This window comes from Mesoplodon bidens (genome assembly GCF_964165515.1).
Source record: "Mesoplodon bidens genome assembly, chromosome: 19".
NCBI classification, from domain to species: domain Eukaryota; kingdom Metazoa; phylum Chordata; class Mammalia; order Artiodactyla; family Ziphiidae; genus Mesoplodon; species Mesoplodon bidens.
Window position 1 is genome coordinate 31672259 of NC_138179.1, and position 14309 is coordinate 31686567.

Here is a 14309-nt window from a genome sequence, read left to right on the forward strand (position 1 = left end):
AGCACCCCGGCCTCCTTTCTGTCTCCTCTCTCTTCCCCCCTCCGCCTTGCTCCTCCTCACAGACTGCCGGGAGAGGCCTCTTGGGTGTTAATTTGCAGTCACCTAATCAGCATTTGTTGTACCTGGGAACTTGCTCTGGATAGAGACCTGGGGAGGAGAGCAGGAGAGAGAGAAGCTTTGAAGCTAAGGTGTTCTGGGGCGGGCCCTGTACTGATGTTTCCAGCTTGGCCAGGGCCCCTCCAAGCCGCAGCTCTCATAGTGCAGGGCCCTTAGCGTGTCTCTGGGGCAGGGAAGAAGTGGATCAATGAAACACTGTGTGTATGGGGGGCTGGGGAGCGGAGGCAGCAATTTTGGTCCTGGGCCCCAATTCTCAGCCTGCTGGACTAGAATCTGAGGATGGCCTGGGCTGGGGGCCGTGTGGCCTGGTGGGTTGACCGGGCCCAGCCCCTGCCTGGGTGGTAGGGTGTCCATGGGCCTGCACTGGCGGGGAGGGGGGCAGTCTGGGCCCAGACTTCGGTGCTGTCTGGAGGTGGGGCAGGGCCTGGCTTCTTACAAGAAGGCGGCCAGGCTGGCCCAGTCATGCAGGTCAGAGGCCAGTGTGGCATACCCGGCCTCAAAGAGGGGCTCGGGGGGCAGGGAGCTACGGGTGCTCTCGTCCCAGGGGTGCTCCAGGAAGGATGGGGCCAGGAAGGTCTCATCAAAGTCCAGGCTTTCGGTAGCCTGCTCCACTGGAGGCCCCAAGGTAACAGGGCAGTCGATGTGGTGGCCATGGATGGTGAGGTCCACGTCCCCGTGTGAGGCAGGGCTCAGCGGCAGGATCAGCTCCGAGGTCTCCAGCGTGCCCAGCTCCCCGTCCAGCGTGCCAGCGTCCAAGATGGCCTCCCAGTCAAAGTTGCCCTTGAGGGGTTCCAGCTCAGCCTGCTCCTCCTGGGTCAGCAGCAGGGGGCTGGAGGGCCGCGGGACCTTGGCCTCCTGCTTGGGCAGCGGCTGTTGACGCTTACGCCCCAGCCTGCCCTCGCCTGCACCCCAGCCCGCCTCCCCAGTGGCCTCCTCGAACTCCCGCAGCAGCTGCTGGGCCTCGGCGCTCACGGTCAGTGGCCCGGCCCATGGGGCGGCGCTGGGCTCTGGCGCAGCCTGGCGGGCAAAGGCCGGGTGGATGTGGACTGGGGGCAGCCGCCGCTTCTTCAAGGCCCCACTCAGCAGCCGCTCGGCGTACTGGGGGTCGATGCGCCAGAAGCCCCCCTTGCCTGGCTCGTCCTTCTCCCGAGGCACCTTGATGAAGCCCTTCTTCAGGGACAGGTTGTGGCGGATGGAGTTCTGGACACAGGGAGATAGGAGAGAAGGAAGACAGCTGGGAGAGTGGGTGGGGTCAGTGATGGGGGGCTCCTAGCGCCACTGCCAGTCCCACCACCACCTTCTCTCCGATGGGGGCAGGGGAGACAGAAGCGCTGCTCCGAGCGGGAGGCTCTGGGACACCCGCCACGGGGCACCAGGAGCTGGGAGTGCTGTCGGGGGCTTTTGTTCCCATTTGCCAGGACATCTGCCTGCTCAGTCATCCGAGCCCTGAGCCGCAGGGTGGTTCTCAGTGCCGGCCTGTCCTGCCCTCCCTCCCTTACCCCGCTGCTTGCGGCCTCTGGTCAAAGGCCTTGGCTCCCCCAGGTCCTGGACGGCCATCTCCCTCTGCCTGGGCCTGGCTGGCCTTCTCTGTTTGTGAAATGAGTGAGTGGCTGTGAGGGTGTGTGTGTGTGGTGGGGGATGAAGTGTGGGAGGATCTGATGACTTTCCTTGTTTGTAGAGCCGGCTGCTGGCCTGGGCCCTCACCCACCTTGTCCCCCTCCTCCCACCCCAGGCTCTGAGGCCTCAGTTGATTATTACCCAGCCAAGAGCATAGCGCTCATTCCTGGGGGCTCTCAGGCTTGGGGTAGGGTGGGGGGTGGTGGAGGGTCTCTGCTTTCTCACCAAGGTTACAAATGGTACCTGCCCCAGGGTCAGGGCCCACGCAAACGTGGAATAGCTGTGATCACAGGAACTCTGATCCTGTGACCTGTGCCACAGGGAAGGATCTGTGCATCCTCAGGGTCTCTGTCCCCAAGGAGCCCCTGATCCTGATGGTCGAAGAGGCTGAGGGCAGTGTGTGCCCAGCCTGAATCACCATCCTGCCTTGTTCACGCCTGGGTGCACAGTCCAAACCACGCTGGGGCACAGGGGTCTGGGGCCTGGTGGGTGGGGCCGGCATGTGAGTAGTGCGCCCTGGCAAGACTGGGAGGTTTACATGGTGGTCTGGGCCCCTTGGCTGCTCTGTGCCAGGTTCCGGAGACTTGGAACATGAAGCCAGTGTGGGAGGAAAGAGCCCCTGTGGAAAGCACGTGGCTGAGATAATTGTCCCCGCAGGGAGGTTGATGAGAAGAGGGGGAGGAGTGTAGGCAGGAAACTAGGGAGGGCTTGGGGTGGGGGCTGGCACAGCAGCTTTCGGAAGGCCCCGTAGCCCTTCCACTGGGACACAGATGGCCACCACACCCTGCAGCACACCCCTCTCCCCTCCCAGAGCCCCTCCAGCCAACTGAAAGCAGGCGGGATGCAGAGCCGGGCAGCAACCATGCTCTGCCTCCAGTCAGGCCCTGACAAACTGACCTTGAGGAGGGTAGTGTGTAGGAATTCCAGGACTTGGGACACAAATGTGTCCCTCAGTCCATCAACCTACCCTGGGGGGCTGTGTCCACGCATAGTTCAGCCCTGGTCTTTGGGCTGAGCCTGCCGGATGAGGGACAAGTTCTTTCCACTTGAACCTCTATGTCGGCACCCCTGCAGCCCTCTGAACATCCTCCCTCCTCCGTCTCTGAAGTCAAAGGGGCAGCAGTCCAAGCACTGGGCTCCCTTGAGGTCCTTCCTGGACGGCCTTCCTCTCTCGGGGCCCTGGCCGTACCGCGCCTACTTGGCCTGCGGATCTGGGATGTGAGTCCAGTCTGCGCGGGCATGGGCAGGGAGGGAGGGAGTGCCTCCCTACCTGCCAGGTGGGATCAGCGTGGCGGAAGTAACAGAAGTTGTCCGTGATCCACTTGTAGATGGCCGACAGGGTGATCTTGGTGGCCTTGCTGGCCTGCATGGCCATGCAGATGAGCGTGGCATATGAGTAGGGCGGCTTCACGTGCGGGTTGGTGGCGTAGTCCACGTCGTCGGGAGGCGAGGCCTGCAGCCCCGAGGGGGCTCTCCGCGGCGTGCACAAGGACGTGGGCTTGCCGGGTGTGTGCGGCTGCCCCAGGCAGGCGGGGTCCGCCGCCAGGGGAGACCCCGGCTCGGCCGAGCCTGACAGCTCGTGGTAGCCGTGAGGGTCGGTGTCCCCTGAAGGCAGGGCGGGGACCTTGGCTTTGAGAATGGAGAATTCCTGCAGCCACTGCAGGCTGGTCAGGCTGTCATTCAGGGCGTTGGACTCCTCCAGGCCGCCTTCCGGTCCGGCCTCCTCCGCTGCCCCTTCTCCCGAGACGCGTAGCCAGCTCTCCGCCATATCTGCGGGCACTCTCCGAGGGGGCTGTCAACATCCACGAGCCGAGCCGAGGGTGGCCGCCGAGCTCTCCGGCCCGCTGACTCCCGCGGCTTCAGTTACGCAGCCTCCCGGAAGCGGGCTTCCATCCCGCGATCCGGGGGTAGCCTCCTCCAAAGAGAATGTGGTGCCTGCGGGGACCAGAGCGGGAACTGAGCCCTCTTTCCCCACCCCCGAGGGGAGAGTGTGGGCGAGGGGGGAGGCTCTTACTAAAATCCTTCCTGCAGCTGGGGAGGATCTTTTACTGCCGAGGTCTGGGAAACAGAAGGTGTGCCCGGGGGTCCGACCCACAGGGAGTTCGCCTCGCTCTTTTCCTCTTGGATCTTTTAGAGGAGACTTAATTAGCCAAACGAGGGAATAGTGTAGGGGCATGCGAGGCCACCCCTTTCTCCCTCAAAGCGGGGAATTAACCCCCCTCTCTCCGTCCACAACCAATGGAAATGGGGCGAGAGAGTCCAGGAGGGCAGTACGACGGGTCGGGGGGAGGGGGAGGTCGTCTGATCTTTGAAAAGGGATATTAGGATGGGGATCAAGGGGAAGGAAGGAAACAATACAGAGAGTTATAAGGGGGCGGGAAGTGAGTGTCCCCCAGACGCCTCTGATGTCAGTCCCCGGGCCCACCACTTCCGTCGGGGACGGATGGGAGAGCGGGCTGGTACTAACGCCCTCCCTTCCCACGGCCTGCAGCCCTCCCCGTCCCTTTCCTGGCTCAGAGCGCAGCCCGGGCCAAAGGAAGGTTCTCAAAGAAATTCCTCCCACCGCCCACCCTCACCGCGGCTCTCTGCTCCCAGCTCGAGGGCCCAGCCAGCAATCCTCGTCACCACTCACGCCCGCCGGCGCCTCTCTGAAAGCCAGCGGCCAGGGACCGGCACTCAGTAGCCGCTCACAAGGCGTCTCCTGCTGCCGTGGCGACGCCCCGCCCATATAAACAGCTTCCGCTTCTGCCATTGGCCAGGGCATCTCCAAAGAGACCGCGGGCTCTTAACCGCTCTCTCACGCGGTAACTCTCTTCCAGCTCCCTCCTGCCGCCCTCTCCCGCGCGCGACCCAGTCCCCTACCCGCCATCGCGTCCCGGCTCCGCGCATTCCCGCCCGAGGGCCCCGCGCCGGGCTCGGAGAGGCGCGCGGCTCGGCGCTCCCGCAGAGGCCCCGGGGCCCTCGGCGAGCAGTTCGCCGCGGGAACCGTACTCCGCCCCACCCCCTTCCCATCTGGGCTGCTCAGAGGTGGCGACGGCTCCTGGGACGCAGCCCGTGGCGGGGGGGCCAGGGCTGGGTGCATGCTTGGGGCTTTCCTTTCCTCTCCTCTGGGCTGCGAGTGGCACTTCCTCACGTTTCTGCGGCCTGTCCCTGTCTCCCGACCGAGTGTCGTCTTGGTGCCCGCAAGCAGGTCTGACTCTCCGATGCCACCTGCCGCTCAGGTCCGCAGAAACCGCAGCCCCGGTCGCAGACACCCCAAGGCGGCTAGGGTAATCCAGTGTTTCCCGGTAAGCGCTCCCTCCCCGCCCCGTCCTCAGCAAGATTCCCAGAAGCTGACATTCCAGAGGCTTCTTCGCAAGTGCTCTCCCTCCTTTCCAGATAGCCGAGGAAACAGAGCCGGTGGGTGAAACCCAGGAAAGCCGTGGACTTGCCAAATTCTGTGACTGGGGTCATTTGCCCCATTAATTTCACCAGCCTTTAAGTGCCAGACTAACGGTGGACTGTGGTCCTTCCTCCTCCCCTCCCCCAGCCTCCCTCTAGTCACCAGCTTTCCTGCTCTTCAATTATTGAGGAGCAGCAGTTGGAAGTTCTCTGGTTGAAGGGGGTTGGGTGGAGGTGAGGGCTCCTTATCAGGCCTCTGCGCAGAAGCTGTGCCCAGGGGATGGTACACCAGCTCCCACCCAGAAACATGTCTTTCCCTCTACGCCTTGCCCTCTCTCACTCCACCATGTCCAGCTTGTCTTGAGTCAAAGTTTTTTTTTCTTCCCAAGTGTTTATTGTTTTAATTTTTATTTTATTTTTATTTTTTTATTAGTTTCTGCTTTATAACAAAGTGAATCAGTCATACATATACATCTGTTCCCACATCCCTTCCCTCATGCATCTCCCTCCCTCCCACCCTCCCCATCCCACCCCTCCAGGCGGTCACAAAGCACCGAGCTGATCTCCCTGTGCTCTGCGGCTGCTTCCCACTATCTATCTACCTTACGTTCCGTAGTGTATATATGTCCATGCCTCTCTTTCGCTTTGTCACAGCTTACCATTCCCCCTCCCCATATCCTCAAGTCCATTCTCAAGTAGGTCTGTGACGTTATTCCTGTTTTACCCCTAGGTTCTTCATGACATTTTTTTTTAATTCCATATATATGTGTTAGCATATGGTATTTGTCGTTCTCTTTCTGACTTACTTCACTCTGTATGACAGACTCTAGGTCTATCCACCTCATTACAAATAGCTCAGTTTCGTTTCTTTTTATGGCTGAGTACTATTCCATTGTATATATGTGCCACATCTTCTTTATCCATTCATCCGATGATGGACACTTAGGTTGTTTCCATCTCCGGGCTATTGTGAATAGAGCTGCAATGAACATTTTGGTACATGCCTCTTTTTGAAGTATGGTTTTCTCAGGGTATATGCCTAGTAGTGGGATTGCTGGGTCATATGGTAGTTCTATGTTTAGTCTTTTAAGGTACCTCCATACTGTTCTCCATAGTGGCTGTACCAATTCACATTCCCACCAGCAGTGCAAGAGTGTTCCCTTTTCTCCACACCCTCTCCAGCATTTATTGTTTCTAGATTTCTTGATGATGGCCATTCTGACTGGTGTGAGATGATATCTCATTGTAGTTTTGATTTGCATTTCTCTAATGATTAATGATGTTGAGCATTGTTTCATGTGTTTGTTGGCAGTCTGTATATCTTCTTTGGAGAAAGGCCTATTTAAGTCTTCTGCCCATTTTTGGATTGGGTTGTTTGTTTTTTGGCTATTGAGCTGCATGAGCTGTTTTTAAATTTTGGAGATTAATCCTTTGTCAGTTGCTTCATTTGCAAATATTTTCTCCCATTCTGAGGGTTGTCTTTTGGTCTTGTTTATGGTGTCCTTTGCTGTGCAAAAGCTTTGAAGTTTCATTAGGTCCCATTTGTTTATCTTTGTTTTTATTTCCATTTCTCTAGGAGGTGGGTCCAAAAGGATCTTGCTGGGATTTATGTCCTAGAGTGTTCTGCCTATGTTTTCCTCTAAGACTTTGATAGTTTCTGGCCTTACATTTAGGTCTTTAATCCATTTTGAGCTTATTTTTGTGTATGGTGTTAGGGAATGATCTAATCTCATACTTTTACATGTCCCTGTCCAGTTTTCCCAGCATCACTTATTGAAGAGGCTGTCCTTTCTCCACGGTACATTCCTGCCTCCTTGATCAAAGATAAGTTGACCATATGTGCATAGGTTTATCTCTGGGCTTTCTATCCTGTTCCATTGATCTATCTTTCTGTTTTTGTGCCCGTAAAACACTGTCTTGATTACTTTAGCTTTGTAGTGTAGTCTGAAGACAGGGAGCCTGATTCCTCCAGCTCCGTTTTTCATTCTCAAGATTGCTTTGGCTATTCGGAGTCTTTTGTTTTTCCAAACAAAGTTTGAAATGTTTTGTTCCAGTTCTGTGAAAAATGCCAGTGGTAGTTTGATAGGGATTGCATTGAACCTGTAGATTGCTTTGGGTAGTAGAGTCATTTTCACAATATCGATTCTTCCAATCCAGGAGCATGCTATGTCTCTCCATCTATTTGTATCATCTTTCATTTCTTTCATCAGTGTCTTATAATTTTCTGCATACAGGTCTTTTGTCTCCTTAGGTAGGTTTATTCGTAGGTATTTTATTCTTTTTGGTGCAGTGGTAAATGGGAGTGTTTTCTTGATTTCACTTTCAGATTCTTCATCATTAGTGTACAGGAATGCCAGAGATTTCTGTGCATTAATTTTGTATCCTGCTACTTTACCAAATTCAATGATTAGCTCTAGTAGTTTTCTGGTAGCATCTTTAGGATTCTCTATGTATAGTATCATGTCATCTGCAAACAGTGACAGCTTTACTTCTTCTTTCCCAATTTGGATTCCTTTTATTTCCTTTTCTTCTCTGATTGCTGTTGGTAAAACTTCCAAAACTAAGTTGAATCAGTGTGGTGAGAGTGGGCCACCTTGTCTTGTGCCTGACCTTAGTGGAAATGGTCTCAGCTTTTCACCATTGAGGACAATGTTGCCTGTGGGTTTGTCATATATGTCCTTTATTATCTTGCGGAAAGTTCCCTGTATGCCTACTTTCCGCAGGGTTTTTATCATAAATGTGTGTTGAATTTTGTCAGAAGCTTTCTCTGCATCTGTTGAGATGATCATATGGTTTTTCTCCTTCAATTTGTTAATATGGTGTATCACATTGATTGATTTGCGTATATTGAAGAATCCTTGCATTCCTGGAATAAACCCCACTTGATCATGGTGTTTGATCCTTTTAATGTGCTGTTGGATTCTGTTTGCTAGTATTTTGTTGAGGATTTTTGCATCTATGTTCATCAGTGACATTGGCCTGTAGTTTTCTTTCTTTGTGACATCCTTGCCTGGTTTTGGTATCAAGGTGATGGTGGCCTCGTAGAATGAGTTTGGGAGTGCTCCTCCCTCTGCTATATTTTGGAAGAGTTTGAGAAGGATAGGTGTTAGCTCTTCTCTAAATGTCTGATAGAATTCGCCTGTGAAGCCATCTGGTCCTGGGCTTCTTCTGTTTGTTGGAAGATTTTTAATCACAGTTTCCATTTCAGTGCTTGTGATTGGTCTATTCATATTTTCTATTCCTTCCTGATTCAGTCTTGGCAGGTTGTGCATTTATAAGAATTTGTCCATTTCTTCCAGGTTGTCCATTTTATTGGCATAGAGTTTCTTGTAGTAATCTCTCCTGATCTTCTATATTTCTGCAGTGTGAGTTGTTATTGAGTCAAAGTATTAAAAGCGTGCTGGAGAAAGTCGGACAGAAACTTTCACAAATAAGCCAACTGCGCAATTAATAGCTCTCCTTCCCTTGTGAACAGTTTTATTCATTTTTAAGAATCATGCAGCAGTCCATAAATATTGCATCCTTGACGTCCCCACTGTCGTGTGCCCATGAGTGTACTCCAGGGAGTGAGGGGTACACAGCTGGCACAACAGTACACACATACTTACACACACTAGGTGTGCAGATCCTAAAGCAAAGTGAGCAAGCAGCATGCCAAGGTCAGGTGAACAGGACACAAACTCTCCCCAGGTGAGATGGCTTAACGTGTGTGGATCCGTGCCCAGGAGATGCCCCAGCGTGGGCATGACCTCTGGTGGGATGGGACTGGGGAGGAGAAGGAAAAAGGGCTCTGTGAGAAGGCTGGGATCACCACACCACCCGGAAGTGAGCTCATAGGTGAGCTCCGACCTGAGTGTGGCAGGAAGGAGCCCCAGGCCTCTGGTTAGTCTGTGTCCTTGTGTGAGAAACCAGGCCCCGTCATATTCTCTGTGGGTCAACTGCTAACAACATGACCATCCCCAGATGATGACTCGGGCGGCTGTCCGGTTCCCCGACCAGGCTCTGTGCCCTGTTCCCTGATCCCAGCCCTTTTGGATGGGATATTTCTGCTCGCCAAAGAGCTAAATGAGGGCAAAGAGGTGAGGGGATGGGGGAGAGAGCAGGAACTGTCTGAGAAACAGGAGTGAAGGGCCACTTCTCACCCGGGTATGTCTTGGTTATGGAACCAAGGCCTTGAGGAATCCCTCTGAGCCTCTTCCTGGGAGAAGACAGACCCTCCAGAAAGGGTGAAGACAATGGCTTCCTCTTAGGGTTCCTGGCCACTGTGGCAACGGTTTACCTGCATCTCCTTCATCTCAGGTAACACCACACTCTGAATACTACCTGCCGGGAGAGGAGGTGGATCTGTATAGCACCACCCCAGGCTAAGGGAGCGCCCCCTTCCCTAGTGCTTCTGGGACTCAGACTTCAAGGAGATCAGGAAGTGTGGTTATTGCTGGAATCATCAATATGAAAGGGGCTGTAAGAATGTTTCGGGGAAAGGAAGGACATTAAATGGGGCCTGAAACAGCAGAGCCCACTGCAGGATTTCAGAGCGGGTGGACACGGGAACTCAAGGCAGAAGCTGAGATTCAGGCTTGGCTCATGTAGTGTCTGTCAAGACCACAGGCCTCCCCCTGCCCACCCCCAGGGCAGGATGTGAACCACAACCACCAGGCAGTGAGGGTCACCACGCACCTGGTGGCGCAAAGCAGCCACACAGGAGGTGCAAAACATGCCCCGGCACTGGGCTCTCTTTGAGGCCTTGGGAAGGACCCTGAAAAGCTCTTCTAGGGCAACAATTCCAACTACTAATTCAGGCCATCATGGTGGGCATAGCCTAGGGCTCTGTCATATCTCAGCCTCACAAAATGTTGGATCCCACTTTGCTTCTCAATCTCATGCTCCACTAAATAACCACCTCTTCCAAAAGCCAGCAGACAATGCATCTATCAGAGAGCTATGAGGAATCCATTGATAACACTAGTGTTGAGGGACGAAGAGCCAACAGCTTACAGTCTTGCTGTTTCAGGCTGTTATTTCTATGCCCTACACCAGAGTGAGGTGGGGTGCACATGTGATTTGAACAATATCTCTAAATCTCTGATGAGCCTATGGAAGGCAGTACCTCCGGCTCCCCCCATCAGGCTCAGCTGATCTGGAGGACAGGGGAGGAAAACCGGTGGGGTGGGGAGCCTCCCAGACCACCACTGACCCCAGCTCAGCCCTTCCCCCAACCTCCTTTGGGGTTCCTGGGCACCAAATGAGAACCACCGGTCCACCCCTCTCTCAGCTTCTTTCTTCAACTCTTTCAGAAAAGCGGGGTGGAGACGGGGGCAGCAGGGATAAGAATGCCACCTGACAGGGCGGTAGTGATGAAACGTGATAATATACGACAGTCCCTAGCAAGTGCCTGGTACATAGAGGGGGTCAAAAATGCCTTTGCAGTGTCACCTTAGGATGGAGCCCCAGGCCTTCCTGAGTGCACCTGATCATAAAGAAGTCCCTGGTAGGTCATCATTTAACTGAGGGGTTCTCAGATTCAAGGCCTCCTTCCTAAGCAGACACACGAGGCATAGCCTCTGCTACCAGAAGCAAGAACTGTTTTCCCAACCAACCTTCTGGTGGTTGCCACTGCTTCTTGTCCTTGAGAGAGGAGCTCCTAATGCATTTTGAGGGAAACCCCACTTACAGTGCAATATGGCTTTCCCTTCTCACAGGAGTCATCCCCCAACGCCACCCCAAACTGCAGGTCTCAGATTGGTTATGATGTCCCAGAGACTAGAAAATGCCAGATGGGTGTTTGTAATGAAGTCACCCAAACTCTTGAGTCTTCTTGGTCTACCTCCTAAGGAGAAAAAAAAAAAAGATGCACAAGAAATAACCAGTCTGTAGACCACAGCTCCACCTGAAGATCAAGATACAGTGGAAACATTCCAGAGAGTCTCTGCAAAGGGTCTCATGAGCTGCAGTTCGAGTGGCTTTAGCCCACAAGGAGAAAAGAGGTTTCCAGTCCCTTCTGAGAGGGGAAGGATCACGGTTGCAGAAGAAGATGAGTCTGGGAGAAGGGTCAGGTGCCCTCAGCATCCAGCTTTCACGTGGGTCTAAAAAGTCTCCGTGTGTCTTGCTGAGGATGCCCAGGAGGTCAGTGGTGCCATGAGGCCAGGATGGGATGTGAGAACGGGAGAAGAGCCCTGGTGCAGGGGCTAAGGCTCTCAGATGGCCAAAGGATCCCACACGCAGAGCCTGTTCTCGGGGTCCTCCAGGCTGCCAGAAGATGAGCGTCTGCACTGCGTGTTCCGACGACTGACCACGTTGTCATCAGCCTGCCAGGCACCTGAGAAGAGGAAAGGAAGGTTACCGGACCTTTGGTTTGGTGCAGATGGTGTCTCTGGCAGGACAGTCCGGGAGTTTGGCACGAAAACTGGCAAGATGCGCATTACCTGGAACTCCCACAGGGTGCAAACCACAGCACGTGAAACTTGGGAGCAGTGGCGTCCAGTGGGCGAGGGACAGTCATGGCCACTGTGGCCCTCTGATGGAGGGACATGCAGGATGGTCCTTGTTTTGTGAGCTTGCCGTAGGCTCCACCTTTGTATCTTTATTTGGTCTTGAAGTTTGCCTAAGTGTTACAGCGGACCAGGAAAAGAAACTGAGTCTGGCTGAGACTTTCACGAGAGCAGGAGGAGGTGAAGGGGAGGGAGAAGAGTGTGTTAATTTGGGCTCAGAGTTAGTGTTTGCTGTGGGGGCCAGGGTGGGGCAGGAAGGGACTGGCTGCCCAGCAGGGTGGCAGGGACCAAATGGCATGGCAGAGAACAGAGTGACAGCTGTTCCTCTCCTTCTGCACCTGAACAGCCCACCGAGAGTTGCTATCAGCTGGTGCCACCAACCCCAGGAGACATTAGCTCCAGAGCTTTGGGGTCCCCCGGGTACCATCCACGAAACTCATCATCTTCCCCCCTTGTACTGCAGTTCCTGCACGAGAAGCATCCGCTGCCAATGCTGGAAACCCACTCTTGGTGCTTCTCTCTCCTTCATGCTCTGTATCCAATCCACCATGACCTCCTGCTTGTTCAAGCTCTAGTAAGGTCTAAATCTGTAGTCAGAAAACCGGGATACAGCCCCAGCTTGTAACGTACTGACTGTGTGACCTTGGGCAGGTCACTGTACTTGGAGCCCAGGTTTTCCCATCCATCAGATGGGAGACAAGTACTTACTCCCCAGGGATGCTGTGAGACTAAGCGAGGTGACATGGAAGAGTGGTGAGCAGGGCGCCTGACTCACAGAATGTGCGCGAAAACCATCCGCCCCCCAGGCCTTGTTCAGGCTACACTCATCTCCCTCAAGTCGTCCTCCCATCCCACAGACTGACTCCATCTGATTCAGTCCCCCCAGTGCAGCGAGATGCCCCTTCTGAAGGGAGAGGATGAAGCCCTAACCCCCTGAGTTTGGGGAAAGCCTTCCGTTCTCTGGCCGAGGACTGCTGAGCTGCCTCTTCCAGCACCTGCCCCCAGAAGGCCCCCCCTGAAGCCAGATGGGGTCCAGCGTGCTCCGAAGTGTTCCCCCACTGGCCCGTACGACCACCCAATTTCTCATGCTGTGTGGAAATTGCTGGATCCTCCAGCACACGGTGATCTCCTCCAGGGCAGAGCGGAGAGCCATGCCCTTCAGAGGGCTCAGGTCGTGGACGGAGCCGGCTGACCCTGGAGGGTGGGCGTGAGGCTCACTGTGTCACATTTGAGGGAGTCCACTCACAAATGTCTGGGGTCAGCTTCAGGTTAGGCCAGCCCAAGACACGAAACCCTTTAATGGCAGAAGCACTAGGATTCAGCGGGTATAAATTGTGTATACCATAAATATCCTGGTGTTCTAATCCGCCCTAAGGCTCTAATAATAGTCTTGTGGAGGTGGACCCCAGGGGAAGGGGAGTGAGTGGGACAGGAAATGTTTAGGTATCTCTCACAACCAGACGGAATGCGGGGATCTGTACTCCCTGGGGGTACCGGAGTCCGGCACATGGGTCCACAGTGCTTTACCGCTCTAAGGGTGACAGGATGAAGAGCAGGCAAGATTGCCCTTTTAAGTTAGGAACCCCCAGATGAAATAAGTTGTTCTTTCATTTTATATAATTTGGTAGATCTCATACTTATTCCTCTGTGTTTAATGGGCAGGACTCCGGAACTGCGGCTGTTTGGTACGAAAGACCAAAAGCAAATGGTAAAAAGGAGAGAAGAGACACACACACACACACACACGCACACGCACGCACACACACACACACACACAAAGTCAAATCAAAACACTGCTGCAGCCTCGCCGCCACCACCACTGGCTGCCAGGCTGCCTGGATCTGAAGTCTTGAGTCCTTGCTACAAACACCACGGGTCCAGATTCTGAGCCAGGGCTGAAAACTGGCTCCTTCTGAAACAGCCTCAAGACTCAGACCTGAAGTCTCTGATCTCCCCAGCTTCTTGGTACAGTCGGTGGTGCTCTTTCCTCTAAAAAGGCTTCTGCCAGACCCTCGGCGAAACCCTGCTGCTACGTGCATCCTGGATGCAGAAGGTAAGCCTGGAAGGCGCAGGAGGACTTCCTGAGCGAGTGCTACCATTCTGTCCAGCCCTCAGCCAGAAAAGGGAGCCTGGAGATTGAAAATCCTTCACGGGAGGTAGAGAAAGTTGGTTCCCACTTAATTCCATCCTCAGGCTCAGAAACGGGGGAGTGAGGAGACCTCTAGAGGCAGATTTGGGGAGCACATCTAGGGGGATTCCACACACCACTTTCCTGCCTCTACCCTGCCACTAATTAAATTTAAGATTTGTAACAGTTCCACCATCTTGTAGAGTTTCTCTCCAGGAAAAGAGAAAGTTAATTCCGATTTTTCCTTAGTATCTGCGAAGCATAACCCTTCCTAGTGGCGTCTTAGTCTTAGATTATTTCATGTCTCCATAAGTACTTTTCTTTGTTTTGTTTTTGGCTGTGCAGTGGCTTGGAGGATCTTAGTTCTCCGACCAGGGATTGAACCAGGCCACTGCAGTGAAAGTGCTGAGTCCTAACCACTGGACGGCCAGGGAATTCCCTCCATAAGTACTTTTAGATTTCATCGGTATGCCCACTCCTGTCCAATGCCATCATTTAAAAACATGTGTATCGGGCATCGCTGGTGGCGCAGTGGTTGAGAGTCTGCCTGCCGATGCAGGGGACACGGGTTTGTGCCC

At 54.0% G+C, this 14309-nt stretch overlaps 1 protein-coding gene across 1 annotated transcript; it reads right to left on the reverse strand.

Annotated features, from left to right (window-relative positions):
• Positions 1-549: 549 nt before the first annotated feature.
• On the reverse strand, positions 550-3502 carry LOC308606710 (forkhead box protein J1-like; the record flags this gene model as incomplete). Its single annotated transcript, XM_081217950.1, has 2 exons — positions 550-1317; positions 3005-3502. The coding sequence occupies 2 exons, from the start codon at positions 3500-3502 to the stop codon at positions 550-552; spliced, it is 1266 nt and encodes a 421-aa protein (XP_081074076.1).
• Between the last annotated feature and the right edge of the window lie 10807 nt (positions 3503-14309).